This window comes from Fistularia commersonii, chromosome 4 (assembly GCF_037954325.1).
Source record: "Fistularia commersonii isolate RoL2024-O1a breed Wild chromosome 4, RoL_Fcom_v1.0, whole genome shotgun sequence".
NCBI lineage: Eukaryota > Metazoa > Chordata > Actinopteri > Syngnathiformes > Fistulariidae > Fistularia > Fistularia commersonii.
In genome coordinates, this window is record NC_141287.1 from 6,091,953 (window position 1) to 6,110,517 (window position 18,565).

The 18,565-nt window shown below is 39.9% G+C and overlaps 2 protein-coding genes across 24 annotated transcripts in view; one reads left to right on the forward strand and one right to left on the reverse strand.

Moving 5' to 3' along the window:
- caska (calcium/calmodulin-dependent serine protein kinase a) overlaps window positions 1–18,565 on the forward strand; it is a 119,031-nt gene that overhangs the window by 69,857 nt on the left and 30,609 nt on the right. For 17 of the 23 annotated variants that reach the window (XM_086144901.1, XM_086144902.1, XM_086144881.1 and 14 more), the window contains exons 6-12: window positions 11,813–11,915; window positions 13,234–13,409; window positions 14,877–14,999; window positions 15,928–16,011; window positions 16,123–16,222; window positions 16,764–16,781; window positions 17,071–17,192. In XM_086144901.1, the coding sequence (XP_086001027.1) occupies window positions 11,813–11,915; window positions 13,234–13,409; window positions 14,877–14,999; window positions 15,928–16,011; window positions 16,123–16,222; window positions 16,764–16,781; window positions 17,071–17,192 (726 nt within the window). The remainder of the gene's footprint in view (window positions 1–11,812; window positions 11,916–13,233; window positions 13,410–14,876; window positions 15,000–15,927; window positions 16,012–16,122; window positions 16,223–16,763; window positions 16,782–17,070; window positions 17,193–18,565) is intronic. The other 6 variants (XM_086144903.1, XM_086144883.1, XM_086144888.1 and 3 more) reach the window with 1 other exon arrangement.
- On the reverse strand, window positions 7,891–10,637 carry LOC147234488 (putative G protein-coupled receptor 34). Its single transcript, XM_086144904.1, has 3 exons — window positions 10,268–10,637; window positions 9,064–9,670; window positions 7,891–8,928 (listed from the first exon to the last, which is right to left on the reverse strand). Exons 1-3 carry the CDS (start codon window positions 10,284–10,286, stop codon window positions 8,409–8,411), a joined length of 1,146 nt encoding a protein of 381 aa, XP_086001030.1. The 5' UTR covers window positions 10,287–10,637; the 3' UTR covers window positions 7,891–8,408.

Genomic DNA, 18,565 nt, shown 5'->3' on the forward strand with positions numbered 1-18,565 from the left:
TTTCTTTGCCGGATTTCTCCACGGCTGCTTGTGCAACTTTTGTGCTTGCCTTTATTTCTGTGTCTGAATACCATCACGTAGATTCATTCCTTATTCAAACTGAGATAGGACCTCGGTCATCGTGTTCTACTTACTTTTCTTTAACCCTCGTGCGATCGTAACGTGTTTACTCCCGTTGTCCTACGGGTCAAAAATGACCCATAAGACAATCTTTGTACCCTAGTGGTGTACAGCCCACATGGAAACATAAACAAAAAAGAAGTATCACTTTTTCTAATTATGGGGTCTTTTTAGGAAAAGTCATAAAATTTCAAGTTGGAAAAAAATAGGTTAAGGTGTTTTTTCTACAGCTCGGCACGGTCACTTTTGACCCGCAAGACAACACAAGGGTGACAAATAAATAAATTGAAAAAATCAACAGCTTTTTTTTAAAACACATTTTATGTCTAGATTTTGGAAGGAGATGAACTGTAGCTGCCATCCCTCCCTTTGGATGGAGACATTTTATAAACAAAACGCAAGTTTGGTAACTAATTAAGAATAAGTATAATCAGCGAACATGCGGTGATTCTATCGTAAGAAGGACTAACTAGACAAGGAATATAATGTAGAGAACAGTGTGAAGGTGGCTGTACAGTTATTGAGGTATAATTTACTGTTTACTCACTTGTGACTGTGAGCCCCAGCCCTTGGTTTATCAGATGTCCTAGATGGGATTTTTGCCCTTTACAGGGGACACACACAGAAATTTTATGTAAAGACACACACGCAAACAAACACGCAGTATATTAACAACAAAGCTGTTCCCGTTGAATATGGATCAGCCAGAGTGTGTCACATCTCTCAGGCGTAAAAGTCACCGAATTGATTTAAATTCTGATGTCCATAAATCACTGTGATGTCTCAGTATTTATCTCCCTCAGAGCATCACCGCTGGTGACAGCAGCACAGGTTTTGTTTGTGCATCTACTGGTGTGTTTGTATGTGTGGGTTTGACTTTGACCTTCTCATTGCTACAGACAACAAGCATGCAGACAAACGTAAAGCAGACCGGCTCAATTTCGAAAGCACACATTTCAGAGCTGGAAATCAGCATCTGTGCTGCGCAGTGTGAAGGTGAACTTGCTTTTCCTGGGATTCAGCATTGTAAGGGGAAAGGTATACCGACTTTTGGTTAGATGCCACAGCAGGATTATACAGCTTAAAATGTCCGGTTCAACCTCCTTATTTTTCAATTAAACTGTTTTATGTGTCCAGGCTTTGAGGTAAGGGTTGGCAAAATTCAGAAATTGCCATTTCTAAGGCAGAAAAGGGAAATGATGCAAGCAAAATAAATAAGATCCACCAAGTACTATGTAACATTTCAAGAGGAATTTGTGATAACTTAAAGTAGCCAGTCAGTTTATCCCTAATCTGGCTAGGAGAGAGGCGTCTGAGAGCTAATCCTGGATGGAAATTTCAACAAATCTCAGTGACTCCGTAGCCAATCCCATTTTTAGCATTTTTGATTTGTTTTTTTTTGGTTTTTTTTTGGGGGGGGGGGGGCAGATCAACTAATATCCACTTGTATGTAAATTGTACTTTAGTTTAACAAAATTCTCCTTATTAAGCTACACATTTAGACAAAACTTTAGATTTCAGTAGCAAATGGTGACACATATTACTTTTACGTCCAAAGTCATTTAGACGTTTGATTAGGGTGTGTTTTCTCAGACTAAATAACTCAGTGTGTGTAGACCTACCAACAGAATGTAGAAATCCATTGAAGAAAATCACAAATAAGATAGATGCTTACCCTTTCAAGGGGAAATGGCCCCAGGCTAGCGGTTGTCGTTGTACTACACAATCAATGGTGTTGCTCTAGGTGCAGTGTTCCTGTGAACCACGTGTCAGAACAGCTCATCAACTATTCAGGATAAAGTGCCACACAAATCATAACCGCTTTTTCAACAGCATCCGGGCCTTGAGCCGTTCAAATCTGGCATTTACATACGTGTTTCTACCTTTTAAGGTGTTTTTAGTTTTTGAGGTTTGATGACAAAGCTTGTCACATTTATTTCCATTGTTATCCGTTTCAGCTGTTATTTGTCTGCATGGTGTGGTATGATTGGGCATCTATTTGTCCGAATGCTGCTGCCTGTCAGGGCGTTATACGGTAATTGTTTGTCAATGTTGATGATGGTGATTCTTGTGTTGTGCACATGTTGCTGTACATCACAAGAAGTTGGAAGTTTGTTGGAAAGTGTGTTTTATATTAATGCACCGGTCGGGAACCTATGGCTCGCGAGCCATATATGGCTGTTCCGGTGACGGCATCTGACTCCCAGACAATTTTGAGTTGAACAAAAAAGCAGTTTGGAACTGACTTTAAAATACTTGTGATATTTCTTCATAATACTGTCATTTGAAAGTAAACAGAAATTAGATTTGATGATAAATTTCAAAGGTCACATGTCGATCGGGTCGGGAACCAATGGCTTCCGAGCACGTCCGGGTCATTGGAAAGGTGAAGAAATCAATTTCATCAGATAGCCAACTAGTTTATCCTTATAACAGAAAAGATGGTGAAAGAAAAAATAATAATTACCGTGCATTCCAGGCTGCGTGGACAAAGAAATTTGCATTTGGATCTGCAGTATGTCTAATATGTGGTGATAAAATTGCATCGATGAAACGGTCAAATATAAAGCGACACTTTGAACAAATCCGTGCAGCATCAGAAGTCGCATTAAAAGTAATACATATTTAATTTATTTTACGTTAAGAATACTATATGGCTCTCATTGAAATATATATATATTCTATATATTTGGCTTTTATGGCTCTCCCAGTCAAAAAGGTTCATGACCCCTGTTTTAATGTATTATTATTATCATATCATTATTATCATCTTGATGGCCTCTATGAAATCAAAATTTCAGAAGTCCAGAATTGCAGCTATATGCAGCATAGTGCCATGTAACCTGCGTTTCTTTAATAACAGGTCTACATTAAGTATTAAATACACTCTGTCTCCTGGCCCATTTCAAACAGAAAAGCAAACCGATGTTGCAACCAATTGATTGGCCATTGACAAATGTGAAGTGGCTACTAGCTTAGGCCCACCACCTGTAACCAGCAGTAAATACTGTTTAATGAATGTTAACGTGTTGGCCGACTGATAGCTTCAGGATTCTTTGCTGTGTGCAAATATAACCGGCGACCCCACGTCTCCTGAGAGCCGCTCACACTGATGCTGTATGAGAACCTTTCGCCTGAACAAACAAAATAATGAGTCAGTGTGTCTTTGACAGCAGTGGACAACCACTGGAACTAATACCATCCCTGGGGAGAGCTCTGCCTGTCTTAAACAAATAAATTCCAAAGTGCAAACACACTCTCACACACATTATGTATATGTATCCGATGCAGAGCTTTAAGTATAACTGTTTGACACGGTCTGCTGGCATCCATGATGAAGCCGAACAGATTGGAAAATGATGTTGCAACAGTAGCGCTCATTCAACATTGAGCTAATGTGCTCCAGGTTACACTGAGAGAAGTAAACAGGTGTGAGTTTATCTTCTTTAATGGCCAGATTGGACTTGCTCTTCCCAACAGCACATGCTAAATTATCTTCTTATGTCTAATTAAAAAGCATTTAAGTCATCAGAAATATTTTTTAGAGATGAAGATATATTGGCCCAGTTTTACTATGACAAGGAAAACATTAAGCCATTTAAACATGATTGTATTTGTTTCTTATGCAAAAAAAAAAAAATGAACAAATAGCCTGTTCCTTGTTTGAACATATGTGCTGTAAAAGTGCAGTATATGCTGTAGGTGGGCCACATATCTCCTGGAATGGAAACCGACTTAATGTTGGTAGAGAGGCATTTTTCATTGTTTATTACATTACTAGCCCTTCACAGTGAAATGGACTGTGACGGACACTGATGTACAACTGACGGTGGCTAATCTATGTGTCGATCTTTTTTAATTAGCCAACATGTCAGAGGTTGCCATCAGTAACGGAGGTTTATCTGACCTAAGAAACATAATTATCAGCTAATCCTTAATGCATCCAGTCCATTCTATTGATTTAACATTGTGTGTAATATAAAAAAAACAGCATGCAAATGTAAGCCAATGTCAGAAAAGTGAGTGCAGTGTTCCACTTAATCATAATGTCATGATAGATCTGTGCATTCTCAAGCTGATGGGTGCATCCGGTTCACGCATTGCTGAAATGTATTTTTCTATTTTAAAGCAATATCTAAACATTTAATTATGATCATTAAAAAATTTGGTGAAATTCTTGCCAAGAGAGGGTTTTAAACAGTTGCCCACAGTACAGCTCATCAACTGAGGAGCATTCATGGTTATTATTCTTATATTCATATATTCTTCCTTCATCTCCATGTTTCTGATATCATTTCCGTGCAAGAAAGTTCTGTATTTATCCTCTGGCATGTTTGTGGAAGACTGTATGCCTCCCTCACCTGTCTCGGCTCTTTCGGTTAGTAATCAAAAATTTGTCCGTCTAAAATAATCATGAATTTGTGATGAATAATATATTAGTTCAACTCGTAGGTTATAATTTACCGTAGACCTCAGGAGACCACAATCATTGACTTGTTTTCATACATTTTCATTCATTCAATGCGGATCAACAATCAAGGGATGATCACTGAAATTCTTCTCTGGTGAGGTGACACATACATGAAGAAAAAAGTGGTTATCATTCCCACATTGCAGTGCTCGAAAGAATTATTGTAACTGAGTGTTCCTGTGCATGTTGATTGTCCAAGAGCCGTTTGTACAGGAATAAAATGTGAATGAGAACGCAGTTATCTGCTGTGATCTGTACGTCGACGGAGTGTACGTCCATTCCATTTAGTCACTGAGTTGCAATATTTGCGATTAGGTCTTTCACACTGCCAGTGAATGAGATAAAAAAGCGGATGCCAGAAACGGAGAGATTGATCGACGATGAAAGAATTTTATTGATCGAGTCTAATAAATCTGAAACTCAGCACAAGAGGTGGAGCATAAAAGATGTGGATGTATTAGTTCCCAAATGCCCCTTCCTAAGAGAAAAAGTCCCAATACAGTCACACAACCCCTCTGCACAAACAACAGTGTCTAATCCTTGTTCAATAATTCATATACTGTTTCTGAACAAGATTTTTGGCACATGTGTATAAAATATTCATAGCATACAATTGTACACAAGGATTGATACAAACATTTCCTTGAATATTTGAAAATGCTTCTGTGACGGTTTCTGTCTACACCACCAAAGGAGATTCATTCTGGGAGAAGTTTAAAAGATGTACTTTAAGTTTTGGCCGATTTAAAGTGAACTAAAATGAAAGTTTATTACAGAGGAAACCAGTTGAATTAATGCATGAACCAGTAGCAGTCCTATGGAATGGTTCTGTATGATAATTTTTCAGAGTTGCAACTGAGTTTTAGTAATTAACAAATCTGCATTTTTATTCTATATAATATATGAGTTGCTCAAAGGCAATATTATTGCCGTTGAAAATGCACTGGAGCCTCAGTCTGAGGTTGCAATCTTAAAACTGTTGATGTAACATTATCAGAAGCTAGATAACAAACATATATCACTATATATAAAAAAATACAACACATACAATGCAGTGACACTGCAGAGACCACAGAACCTGTAAACCTCCACTAAAATCTCACTGAACTCCCTGTCACACATTCAGATTCTATGAATGTGATACTTATGTTGATATTTATTGGGAGCCCATATTGGTAATGTATGTCTAATTCAGATAAGCAATGATCCGAGTGTCCAGACTGACCATCAGGTATAGATTGTTGATCAGACAGACGAAAGACTGTCACTATCAAAAAACAAACAAACAGTGGATCCATGGACTTTTCAATTTAATGTGGAAATGGATAAATGTGCTAGTTTTAAGCAAATATATCTACTTCTTATGTACCTGGGCTCCTATTTATTGCAAGCCCATTCAACATTATGATGCACTGGACCACATTAAAAGTATTTGACTACTTCCATCTAGATATGCCATGATACAGTTTGGGTCATTATATATTTGATGCTATTGATGGTACATTCATGCAATCAATCTCAAGATGAAATTCTGATGAAATTATGTTTATTTAATTGAATAAGGAGACAGAAAATAGAGGGTGCATTGAAGTGAAGTTAATATTTCATAAGGCTGTCTTGGTCGTGAAACAGATTCCCCAGACAGAAAAACAACAGTTCATGCATTTAGTCAAAAAAAGGTGTATATATATATATATGTTTATTTTATCTTTTTTTAATACAAAGGAAAATTAAGGATTGGGGAAATTAGACGATTAGATAATTGAACCATATCAGGTGCTTCAATGATTCTGTCATGTTACTGGATGTCGACTACAGTTTGATTGACGGTGTAAAATAAATTATTTTACACCTTTCTGATAAACCCTTGACTCATTTGACCTATTTAACACTCAATGAATCAATGAATATTTAGTTTTGTGATGCCAATTATACTGTTTAATGAAGTGGGGGATGGGGAATATACTGAGTGAGGGAGCAGCTGCTTGTCAATAAGAAAGATAAAAAAAATAGATCAGAGTTACAATAGCAACAGTGTTGAATTTCTTGACAATGTAGACCCACTCATGGAACAACAAGACGTGTCCAGACACTGAAATATCTCCCTCTCCTCTGTCCCCTGGTGAAATACTGTCCAAACACAGGTCGGAGCAGAGTCCTGTTAAGCTGAATTACAAATGTTTAACTGCACTGCAAGTTTATTCCTTACCTATTTTCCAATATTCATCCGGGACGTAGCTCATATAAAGCAGAATAACAGTGTTGTTTAAAGGAATCATGCACTTTTTTAGCTATAATTGAATACATACAACAGTCTACATTTTTACATTCTTCCTTACAGTAAATTTACACTAACGTGTAGTGTAAACTTAGCATTTGGACATTTTGAGATTTTGCAAATGAATGAAATGTTATCCAATGTGCATGTTTGGACAAACAAACTGACACAGATATTTGCAAAAGCCCCTAAACTAACTAAATATCAACAGTCCTTCACAACAACCTTTTTACGTTGTGTTATTTAACAAATATGTTCTTATTATACCAAAAGTTGATATGTCACATTTCAGAGTGTCGGGGAGTTTGAAGTATTGTGTTTATCACTATACATTAGTATAAGGTGTACATCATATGCTGCCTTCGAGCCTGAATGTGCCTCTTTGTCAAGACGGTTACAATTTTTGTCTTTAATACATTATCAATTTAGTGGGGTTTTTTTTTGTCTTTCCGCATCAAGGTAATGTTAATACAGTTTTTGCTCTTTGCTTTCCTCTTGACCTGCTACCAAGTCTTAAAAGTTGCCGCTCAAAAAAATTTTATTCTTGCTGCCCGTCTTTATTTTAGTCTTTAGATGGCGCTGCTGTTCTGTACCGAGCAGGGAGACTACTGTCGTTTACCACTTCTTCTGATTTCAGAAAATATAGTGTCTGTGGACATCAACATCCAGAAATGTATGAAACTTGATGAAGCAAACAGTTATGCAATCCCAAAGTTTGGAGTCACTGTCCTCTGCAGGAAACGTGTATATTTTTCAGTCAAAGGCGCAGACTTAGGGACGGAGTGCTTTTAATAGCGGGGCCCCCGCTATATATCTCAATAAAAGCTCTTGCGGTTTTGTCTATAAGCGTGTATCCATTGTCCTGTCACAACTTGTGATGACAGCCCAGCCTGATGCTGTCTGCATTCTCTGTCGCCATCCTTACTTACTGTCTCGCTTTGTTTCCTTTACCCCTTTTTAAGTAGTGACCCTTGGTTTATGTTTTGACACTGCGCGACAAGAGACCGGCAGGTTTTCGGAGAATAAAAATTCTTATGCAGGATTCATGAATTTGGATTTCAGCTCTCCTTCTCCTGCCATTTGATTAAATGGTTCAATGCTGATGATGTCCTTGGCATGACATGGAAAAAGAAAAAACATTTTCACTTGATCCAAGTGACAATCTACTAAATTTCTCCATAAATGTAGTGTTACATTAATACACGTTGTTGGATTTCAGTTTCTCCACCGTCTTGATTTTCAGCCACATCTTCATTTGTCCAGACAGAAACCTTTCAACAACCACTGGATGGATTGGAGTGGAATTCCGTACAGTAAATCCTCTCGGAGTCGAATCTCTCATGTCGATGATACTTTCATTCTTCATCGCTCATTCGACGTGCCAAACTTTCATCCAGTTATTTACTTTATAACCAAATGCTTCTAAAACAAAAAGACGACTCCCACTAGTCTCTGTTTTATCATGACTGGGCTGGAAAGCCACAAACATTTTCCACCAGGTGCAGTTTTTTCTCCATTGTTATTTTGGTTGTTAGTTGATCAGTTCCCTGTCCTAGCGCACCTCCCGATCTTACCATCCATCTCGGTGGTGGAACTGCTCCCGCTCAATGCGGTACCGTCTTGCACACAACACATGTTCCTCATCAGTCGCATCACCTCCTTCCTCACCGAGGAGGACAGCAGGAAGAACAGGACAGGATCCAGGCAGGCGTTCAGAGCAGAGAGCAGCAGCGCTATCTCATTGGCTTTGTCAGCAACGCCCCTCCAGAAACAGGGTGTGTTTGTAATCTGTGTTTTTATATAGAATGCCCTCACCAAGTGGTAGGGTACAAAGCAGACTGTAAAGAGGAGGAGGATGAAGAAGGACTTCCGGGCAGTGCGAGTGTATCGGAGTGCGTTGGGCAGGTCCGGTTTTTCCTGGGATGTTCTCAGGAGCTTGAGAGCGATTTTTCCGTAAGACACCACAAGAGAGATGAACACAAGCCAAAAGCCAACTAACAAAAAGATGTTAATATAAGCCTTCCACTTGGTTTGGTGAAGCTCTTTATAGTGGAAACACCTGGAAACAAACAGAGGCATCAACATGTTCATAAATCTTAAATACTTGATTTTTTTTTTTTTTTTTTTTTGAGAGAGAGATGGGATTGTTGCTGGAATTTTTTTAATTAAAAAAATAATGTTTCAAAAGCCCTACCTGTTCCCCAGGGAATCATCTGGCGACAACAGGTAAAATAAAGTCAAAGCAAAGGCCAGTGTCCAGACAGTCACGCATATCACAGTGCTCCCCTTGGTGGACTGCAGCCTGAGCTGCTGGCCTACTCCTCGGTGGATCTTCAGGTAACGGTCCACGCTGATCAGCCCCAGCAGTGTGATGCTGATGTACATATTCATGTAGAACAGTGTGCCCACTACTTTACACATGGTGAGCCCCAAGTTCCAGCTGTTACCTTGGCTGTGGTAGAGAACCCTGAACGGCAGGCATATCATCAGCAGCAGGTCTGCTAAAGCCACATTGATGAGATACACCGACACCGAGTTCTTTTTGGACTGAATCCAGAAAAAAACCCACAGTGCCACCAGATTTCCAAGTAAACCCAGGACAAAGATTATGGAGTACAGCACAGCTAACAGACCCTGTAGTGCGCCGTAATCCACACACAGCTGCTGCGGGGCAGAGTTCGTGGTCAGGTTCATTCCGCTTTCTTGTGGGGGGGGGGGGGGTGAGAAAAAGGGAAATGGATGGAAACGTCTGGAAGGGCGACACGATGGAGGTGTTTCTGAGATAGAGGTGATCCTTGACCCTGCCGATGGGATAAAAATAATCAGTATAACCTTAGCGCTTTGGGATTTTTTTATCTTCTCGGGAAGTTTTGCGGACTAATTAGTTGAGGTCTGTATGATCGCAAGTCTCTCAACTGTACAGCTTAGCCTCAACCTACATTAATCCTTCCCTCAGTAATAGCATATAACATCAGCTGACCGCCAGATCTTGGAAAACTCTAGAGGGAGAATTGTAATAACTCTTTGAGCATTAAGATTAAGAATTTCTGTTTACTAAACATGGGGAACAAACACCAGTTTTTTGTTTTTTTTTCCTTCGTTCCTGTCAACACCAGATAAATAATAATAATAATAATAATAATAATACATGAGATTTTTATAGCGCTTTTCATGACACTCAAAGACGCTTCACAAGTAAAAAACAGAAGGAACAGAACATACACAGAATTGTTGGGAAGAAGATAAGTCATGATACATGTTCAGTCACCTCACTGCAAGCCGTTCATATCAGAAGGTCAGCAAATACAGTAAAAACATCCAAAGCTTTCTTTGATCACGGTGCACAGACATGCATAAAATACATACAAATTCAAAGAGGAACCTCCAAAAGTTCTTACCCAGGTCATTTAAATCCATGAAACGCCCGCAAAAAACTTTCAATCTGTCGTCTTTGCGTAAGCGTGACCGAAAGCACGCGCACACTCAGTGTGAAGGAGTGTTAGTCCACTTGTCTCCTTGTCTTTCCCTTTCAGCCACTTGATTATATTCCGTTGAGTTGAATTTCGGAGCTTCTGTATGTATTTCTCCAGGCTCACTTGACTCATTTCGTATAAAACATTATGCAGCTACCCATCTTTCTGTGACTTTATGCGAGTGGCTGGAACAAAAAGTACTGAAACAGCGTCTTTCTTTTTTCCTTTGTTCCCTCTCTCTCCATTATCCCCGCAGTTGTGAGAAGCGTTCCCTCCTCACTCGTGAAAGTCAACAACGAAATGCTGACGTGTAGAATGTGGTGATGTAGTACAGAGAAAATGTTAGGCTGTGGTCAACCATCTCTTCCCTAAAAACATTTAGACAGAGTTCAGGCGGAGTTAGATATAACGGCAGGGCTGGGTTGAGCACAGACCTTTTTATTACACACATCACGGCAAGCGGCGGGGTCACAGATCGACATATAAATATTATATGTTTCGGATGTTGGGCTGTAATTATAACATAGAAGTATGTGCTGAATTTAGCCAACTGTGAAAGAAAAAAGGCTCCCAAAATATCACTGTGGGCATCCTCAATAATTATAGCAGTCCCTTCACAGTGAAGTAAATCTTGATTCGAATTGCCACCCAGGAAACATTAGCTGTTGTCAACTTTTACATCCTAATTTGAAGGAAGAAAGTGAAGGTTTCAGGAACAAGTTATCATTTGTGAAACCCAAAATTAAATACCCTGTAATTCCCACTTTATTAATTTAATGTTCAATGTTGATCTTCGTAAGTTCTTGTCTTCTTCTCTTTTTGTTGCATGACTGTTCATCAGAAATCCTTGGCAAATACATTTTTGAGTTTTCTTTGAAAAGCATCTCCAGCATGAGTAGAAAATTCTTTTTCTCACCTTTCATTTCAATTTGATCCACACAATCTCTCATACATGCACGCTAACACACTGGCAAGTGTTATGTATACATTCCATAACTTACAAATCACGATCTGAAAGTATTGCCCATTAAAGGAGTTTCAAGGGAGTTTTAAATGGGTTTAGATGGAAAGGGATAAACTTGATGAGTAAAATTAAACAAACAGAGCAGCCGTGTCACAGATGGTTTATCCCAGACACTTGAATACTGCAAGGATAACACGATACTGGCTGTCTGACATTATTTGTGCACGTTCATACATTTATTCCAGTGTACATACATTCTGCATCAAACATGATATACGTCTTCTGTCTTTCCTATCTATATTCATGAAGCAAAACCAACTGTAGCGTGTGTCACTTGAAGAGTGACACTATTTGTGGTTTGCGTTAGGGGTCGTAATATGGTGTTGGGGATTTGGTGGTGTCGTCAACAAGTAATTTCTGTCCCTTTATAGAAGAAGTGTCATTCCTAAATAATAAAAAGGCAACCATCTAACCAGGAGAATTTTCTCTCTTCTCCTGTCTCTCAGCCTCATTGCGTGCTGCTGGCCTCCAAAGAGAATTCTGCTCCAGTGAAGTTAGGGGGTTTTGGCGTGGCCATCCAGCTTGGAGAGTCTGGACTGGTGGCAGGAGGTATGGTTATCCTCGCTGTACATAGTAAAACCTATACAGACGCATCAATGGATTCAGGAAATGCGTGCATTCTTCTGTATTGTCGTTAATGTCAAGGAACAACGCAAGTTTCCTTTGGCCCGTATCCGACTCCGACGTTAACTCAAAGGTTAATTTGTCATCGTCTTTTCTCTATGCCACGTTCAATAAAAAGACAAATTGTTTGCAAACCTGTGTGGAAGAGACCCCAGCTAACTTAGCGATGCCCGATTCATGGTATCAGAGGCTATCTTATTCAGTAATGTTGGCTATGTCTTTGCTTAACTCACAGTCAACTCGAAGGGAAGCTGTTGTTAAAGCATTAACCACCCATAACTGCAGCTGCCGAACATGATTTTGCACAGTTCTGGCAGTAAACTGCAGGAAAAGGGAAGGTTTTCTTTATGGTATTACCCTTAAACAGCCGCTTGCTGCACAAATAGAGTACATAAAGCCAGAAAGAGCAGGCAAATAACTGCCAGAAAAAGGCACTGTAATTGATATAAACCATACATAGCCTGTATAAACCAGTGTGGGGGAAACCCTTAACGATCCCTTTTTTTAACGATCCCAAATTTGTATTATTATTTAAATATGAATTTGCGACATATCAAACTTCTAGCACTTCCGATAAAATCTGTTTAATACAGCTTGTTGTTTACTTTTTGTTAATCATCATTACATTTCTGTTATCATCTTTTCTGTCCACATTTGCTGCTCTGTTGGACCAGTAAAAGATAAACTGATTCTTATTTAAAATTCTGAAACAATGAACAATACTGTAAACAAGATGAAATTCTTCTGTGTCTTGTATTCAAAAATGTGCAAAAGCTAATAGAGAAAATAACCGTCGCACAAACAAGAGGTACATTTCTAAAGGAGGAAGAAAAGTGACTTCCGATTTTGCAAGTACGCATGACATTTTTACTCTGTTCTAATTTTACATGCACAGCTACCAGTAGCAGAGTATGAGTGAGTGAATTTTGATTCAAGGTCTGACCAGCAGACACATACACCCCAGACTGTCTGGATGATTGTTTAAATACATCAGCATTTAATTGGCTGATGGTCAGTCAGTGCAGTAAGCTGTTTCTGGCTTCAGGCTTCAATAAAAGGTCAGTAATACCACTGTTGCTGCTCCGTGGAGCTGCGCTGCTTTCAGACAGCATGGCAAGCAAAGGAAAGGGTTTTTCCAGCCATAACAGATGCAAAACACACACATGCAGTGCATATATAAACAAAACGATAAGTGTGACTCAGGTCTTCGAGCGCTAACGAAAATCTGTTCATGTAACCACAGGGCGAGTAGGAACTCCCCATTTCATGGCTCCAGAAGTGGTGAAAAGAGAGCCCTATGGTAAGCCTGTGGATGTGTGGGGCTGCGGAGTCATCCTCTTCATCCTCCTCTCGGGGTGTCTGCCTTTCTATGGCACAAAGGAGCGTCTATTCGAGGCCATCTGCAAAGGCAAATACAAGGTCAGGAGATCATACAAAGTACTTCCTTTGTCTTTCCAAAGTACAACTGCGGACACATTTCTAGCCACACTGAAACTGGCGGTCCATATTGTTTTCCAATGTGATTTTATGATTGGATTTTAGCGAGTGGTCCCTGTCATATGTACCGGTATATTCAAGAGTGAAACACTCACTTGCTCCAACATCTAGACATGCTTCTCATCATCAACTAATGATGGTGACCCGAAGTGCCAAATGCCGTTGGCCAAATTTCAGCTAAAAAAAAAAAAAAAGAAAAATTAAAATCATTTTAGCCCCTGCTACTTCTTTTATGTTTCTCTACCTTCTCTGGACTCAGAGAGCTTTTCAGGTGGGGGTGAAATCTCTGCTGCAGAGGCCAACACCTAATTCAAGTTATTGCTGTAGATCTTAACCCTCATATTATGTTAAGGGTCAATTTGACCCATTTCACCCATTGACCCAATGGGTCAAATTGACCCTTAACATAATATGAGGGTTAATTAACTTTTTTTCAACTTTTATGAATTGAGCTGTCTGTTTTTATCATCAAACATTTAAAACAATATTTGCAACCATATGAAATGCTAAAAGTTCCTGATGAGAAGTTACCAAGATCGTTTGTGACAAACATAGGCAGGATTAAAAAGGCACAAGAAACAACCACCCAGATCTCAGGGGGTTAAAGAAGCTTGATTCACACAAAGAATGAAGTGATGAGCGGCTCAGATGGCCAGTAAAGGCTGGGAAGAAGTTATTTTTTGTACACTCAGTGATGGAAATAAAACAGTACATTACAATAGAGACAGACAATGTGAATGAGAATGGCATTTAACCATTCTGTGTAATGTTGACTTTTAGAGGATATTTCCATTCAGCAACTCACCCCACTTGCCAGTCCCAGTTCCCCATGGGTACTTGGTTAGTACTGTCAAATTTGGGGATTTTAGGAGGAAAAAATCCAAATTATGCAAAAAATGTTCAAGCTTCAGTTGAATGGAATCATATTTTGAAGCTTAGCGTCTGCGACAGTGTGTAATTACTTCTTTTCAATTGTCACTGTTGCTGTTTCGTGCATTAATTACGTCTAGACCCATTTTATTTAATTGTGTTTAACAAATGCAGCATTAATGCTGTTAAATAAACATTTAGTTCTGTAGAACAATAAAAAATGTGGTTATATGTGTACTATAGTCAGTATTCTTTGTGAATGTTTAACTTGCACTTGTCTACTTTTATGTGAGATAAATACATGTTTATCTTAATAAACGCTACCATGAGGCACCACAGCAGAGACCAATTACACATGGATGAGCTCCATTTTTTTTTTGTGAATGTGCATGTGGTTGTGTGCGTCCGTGTGTGTGTGTGTGTGTGTGTGTGTGTGTGTGTGTGTGTGTGTGTGTGTGTGTGTGTGTGTGTGTGTGTGTGTGTGTGTGTGTGTGTGTGGTTGCGCGTGTGCGTGTGTAGATGAATCCTCGTCAATGGAGCCAAATTTCCGAGAGTGCTAAAGATCTGGTAAGGCGCATGTTGATGTTGGACCCTGCTGAGAGGATCACTGTCTACGAGGCTCTCAACCACCCTTGGCTCAAGGTAGGCAGAGTTGTCACTGCCATTCTGTTGCTATGCTCTCCGTCAAAGCTAATTCAACCAGTCGTGCAAAGGCGATAGTTGTTCCGTAATAGCGATTACAAAAGTCGAAACATTAGCCGCTTTCAGCTGTACACCCGCCAAAACCGAGACCGATAACATCAGACAACTCTGAAAAATATTCCCCAAATTTCAAATGATTTATTGCTCAGATCAATTTGCAAGTGCGAGATGTGACTGAGACATGGATCGAAAGATTTAAGGTGACACTGGAATAATGGCCCCGAGTATACCAGGAGCATAATGTGATGATCTCCTGGGTGGAGAGCAGCTCTTAAGACCCCAATGACACCGAGTGTCAGCACAGTAGTGTTACTGCACATCATGTGTTGTCAGCAGGAGCATTTATTATATCTGTTTCCACAGACAGTGAGTGAGCGATGCAAAAAGGTAACTGCTGAGCGATGCGCCAGTCTGCAGACTGACACGTCACGCAAATCATCGAATATGGGGGGGGGGGGGGGGGGGGGGGGGGGCAGTTTACCATCCTGCATAATAGTCTCGTACTACTACCCTTGCAACAATTTCTTTCGACCGTGACTAACTGAAGAGCATCCACTTGCTTTTCGCAAAAGAACAATCTGAAGACACTGAACGACAACACTAAACAATATCATGTGCTCTGCACGTACTCTGCAAAGTGTTTGGCATATTTACTCAACCACGATCACATCTCTTTAAAATCTGCACACTTAGTTCAAATATAAAATATATTGCCTACCCACTCATGCAAGTGTCGCTTTATAGTTAAAACTTTCCAGCTATGATGTACTGAGGACATTGGATCAGTATGAAGCAGTGAAATGCAGCTTATAAGCTGTTAAGAGTGACGAATATAACAATCTGCTTATTTTGGGGGGTTTTCCCAAAGGAGAGGGACCGCTATGCCTACAAAATCCACCTGCCTGAGACTGTGGAGCAGCTGAGGAAGTTCAACGCCAGGAGGAAGCTCAAGGTGTGCATTAATGACTATAGTTAAGTTTCACAGCAGAAAATCCTGTCATCATTGTGAAGTCAGGGACGATGTTGTTTCTGTGCTCATCCTCCTCCACTATTGTTGTCTCAGGGGGCGGTTCTAGCCGCGGTGTCCAGCCACAAGTTTAATTCCTTCTATGGAGACCCACCTGAAGAACTCCATGACTTTTCCGACGACCCGACTTCCTCAGGTGCCGTCATATTTCCACCGGATGTCTTGCCTTCTACTCACTACCTTCTCTTCCTGTAGTTTTTAGCTGGGGCCATTTAGTTTTCCCCGTTTCATTTATAGACCTCACTCGCTACTCTATAAACCAGCTTATCTGGTAGCTGCTCACAAATCTTCCTCTTCCAAAAGCGAAGATTTCCAAGTAGAGAGGTCCTCGGAATCTTTGAGCACACTTACGGTTAAAAAGGCAGGAGGAAGGAGGGACGGGCAGCTGTGTTTCGCTTGAAATTTATCTCACTTTGTGGTTTAATGGATTCTCAAAGGGCATAACCCTCAGCTTTAAGAAGGCCTTATCCCGCTGTGTGGGTGTGCTTCATGCAGAGACTGTACTAATTGAGGTATGCTCAAGCTGAAAACCACTACCAAGAATTAAGAAAAGACTTCAGTAATTTTGTACCGTAAACAAACCTTTCCTGCTTTCAGCAGTTGAATCAGCAAAATTGCAACATGTCAGTGTGGTTACTTGTTTTTTTCTGTTTCTCCTAACGCTTCTCACCTGCTAGGACTATTAGCAGCAGAACGTAGGTATTTTTTTTGTTCTTCGTGTAAAAAGTGATGCAAGTTGCTTTTAGCAATTCGTAGCCGCCAAAATGTGTGCTTGCAGCATCTGAAAATTGTCTTTTTTTTTTTTTCAGAGTTCCACTAAAACAACCCTATGTGTCAGTCTTAATGTATAATTCTTGTTGAGGAAACCAACAGGCTAAGAGTCTGACAACTGCCTGTGTGTCTGTGTGTGTGCGTATATGTGTGTGTGTGTGTGTGTGTGTGTGTACGTGTGTGCACATATGTGCTTTTGTGTTTATGTTGCAGGGGCAGTTTCTCAGGTCTTGGACAGTTTAGAGGAGATCCATGCTTTGACAGACTGCAGCGAAAAAGATCTAGATTTCCTACACAGTGTTTTTCAAGACCAGCATCTACACACACTGCTTGATGTAAGTGTCATACTGCTTGATGTGATTCATCGTCCCCTGTATGGTTGCTTCACAGAGCCTTAATTCATCATCTGCTATGCCAGATTATGAAAGGGATTCTAAAGACTGTCTTTAGTTTTATGAAATGTTAAAATGGAGAACTGAAATGTGATGAAACAAGCAACAAACAACTACCAGAGACAGCCAAGCAGGGGTTCCCATTTTGCTGCTCTAAAGAGCAGCAGCCAAAGTGCTTAGCACAGTTGATTTTCATCAATTCAAGGCCAAACTCCTGCTATTTTGGTCTCCATATTGTGACCACTGCACCAGGCACATGGTGCAAAGGATCTTCCTGGGTCCTGTCATTTATTCATGGGGCTGGCTTGGTCAAAACGCTGTAAACCGGTTAGAAGGTCACTTTTCTTGCCCTCCAAAGCCTCTGTGAAACCAGCAACACAGGGCTTCTGACACACTTACAATTGGAAGCCATAAGTCATTTAATTTTATTTCTCTGAAATCGATCGTTTTGGTGACGACAGCAACGACACAATTTTTTCTACATTTTTTTTTTTATTCTACAATAATTATATTCAAACAATTTTGAGACCCTATGGATTGAGTGATTGAGCTGGTTAGCTGTGTTCCAATCCTGCATCGCCCATGACAAATTAGAGTTGTATTCATTAATAATAACGCCATTAACAATTGTGATCGGAGTCTGACATCCATTAAAGTTAAATGACTGGAAATCTCGGAATAAAATCTATGTGATACATGATTCGAAAGCATTTCTGTATGCATGTGTGTGTGTTTGCACCTTTTAAAGATATCACATGTACATGCGCCTTTGTGAAGCTGTTAACTTGCTGTAAAATGCAAATGCTGCAAGTGAATGCTAAAGAAAGTATTTTTCTTAAACACTGACCATTTTCAACGGGGCACAAGTTTGCTGTTTGGGGGGTTGCGGTGCACAAGTGTAAAAAAAAAATGACCACCCTGCCAGGGTGAATGTCATTTTTGCCTCTTATTTCTACCATTTAAAAAAATGAAAATGGTTCTGTACCAGACAAGCATGATTTCTCCATATGATGGTTGGAGCATCTCTCAAAATAAACATTTCCTCATTTTCAAACAGGGAGAAATAAGGAAATGAGAACCAACCATAATGTGAGAAAATGGTTGTCGTCTGTCCGTCTCTGTTAGCTCGAAAATGTGACAGGCGTGGTTGTTGTGCTGTTTGATGAGACTTTGCAGGTCACATGTCTGTGGTAACTGCATTGTTGAAACTTTTTTCGTTCTAAAATCAAAAGCAAACCACTTCAGCCCTTGCTGAAGTGACACTTAGCACATTTCATTAATTTGGCTAAGTCAGTGGCCGACTAGAGCAGAGGCTG

Excerpts from the sequence above, each read along its gene's own strand:
- LOC147234488 (XM_086144904.1), bottom strand. Across the intron at positions 8,929-9,063 it reads GATGATTCCCTGGGGAACAG|GTGTTTCCACTATAAAGAGC; the intron begins GTAGGGCTTTTG and ends GTTTGTTTCCAG.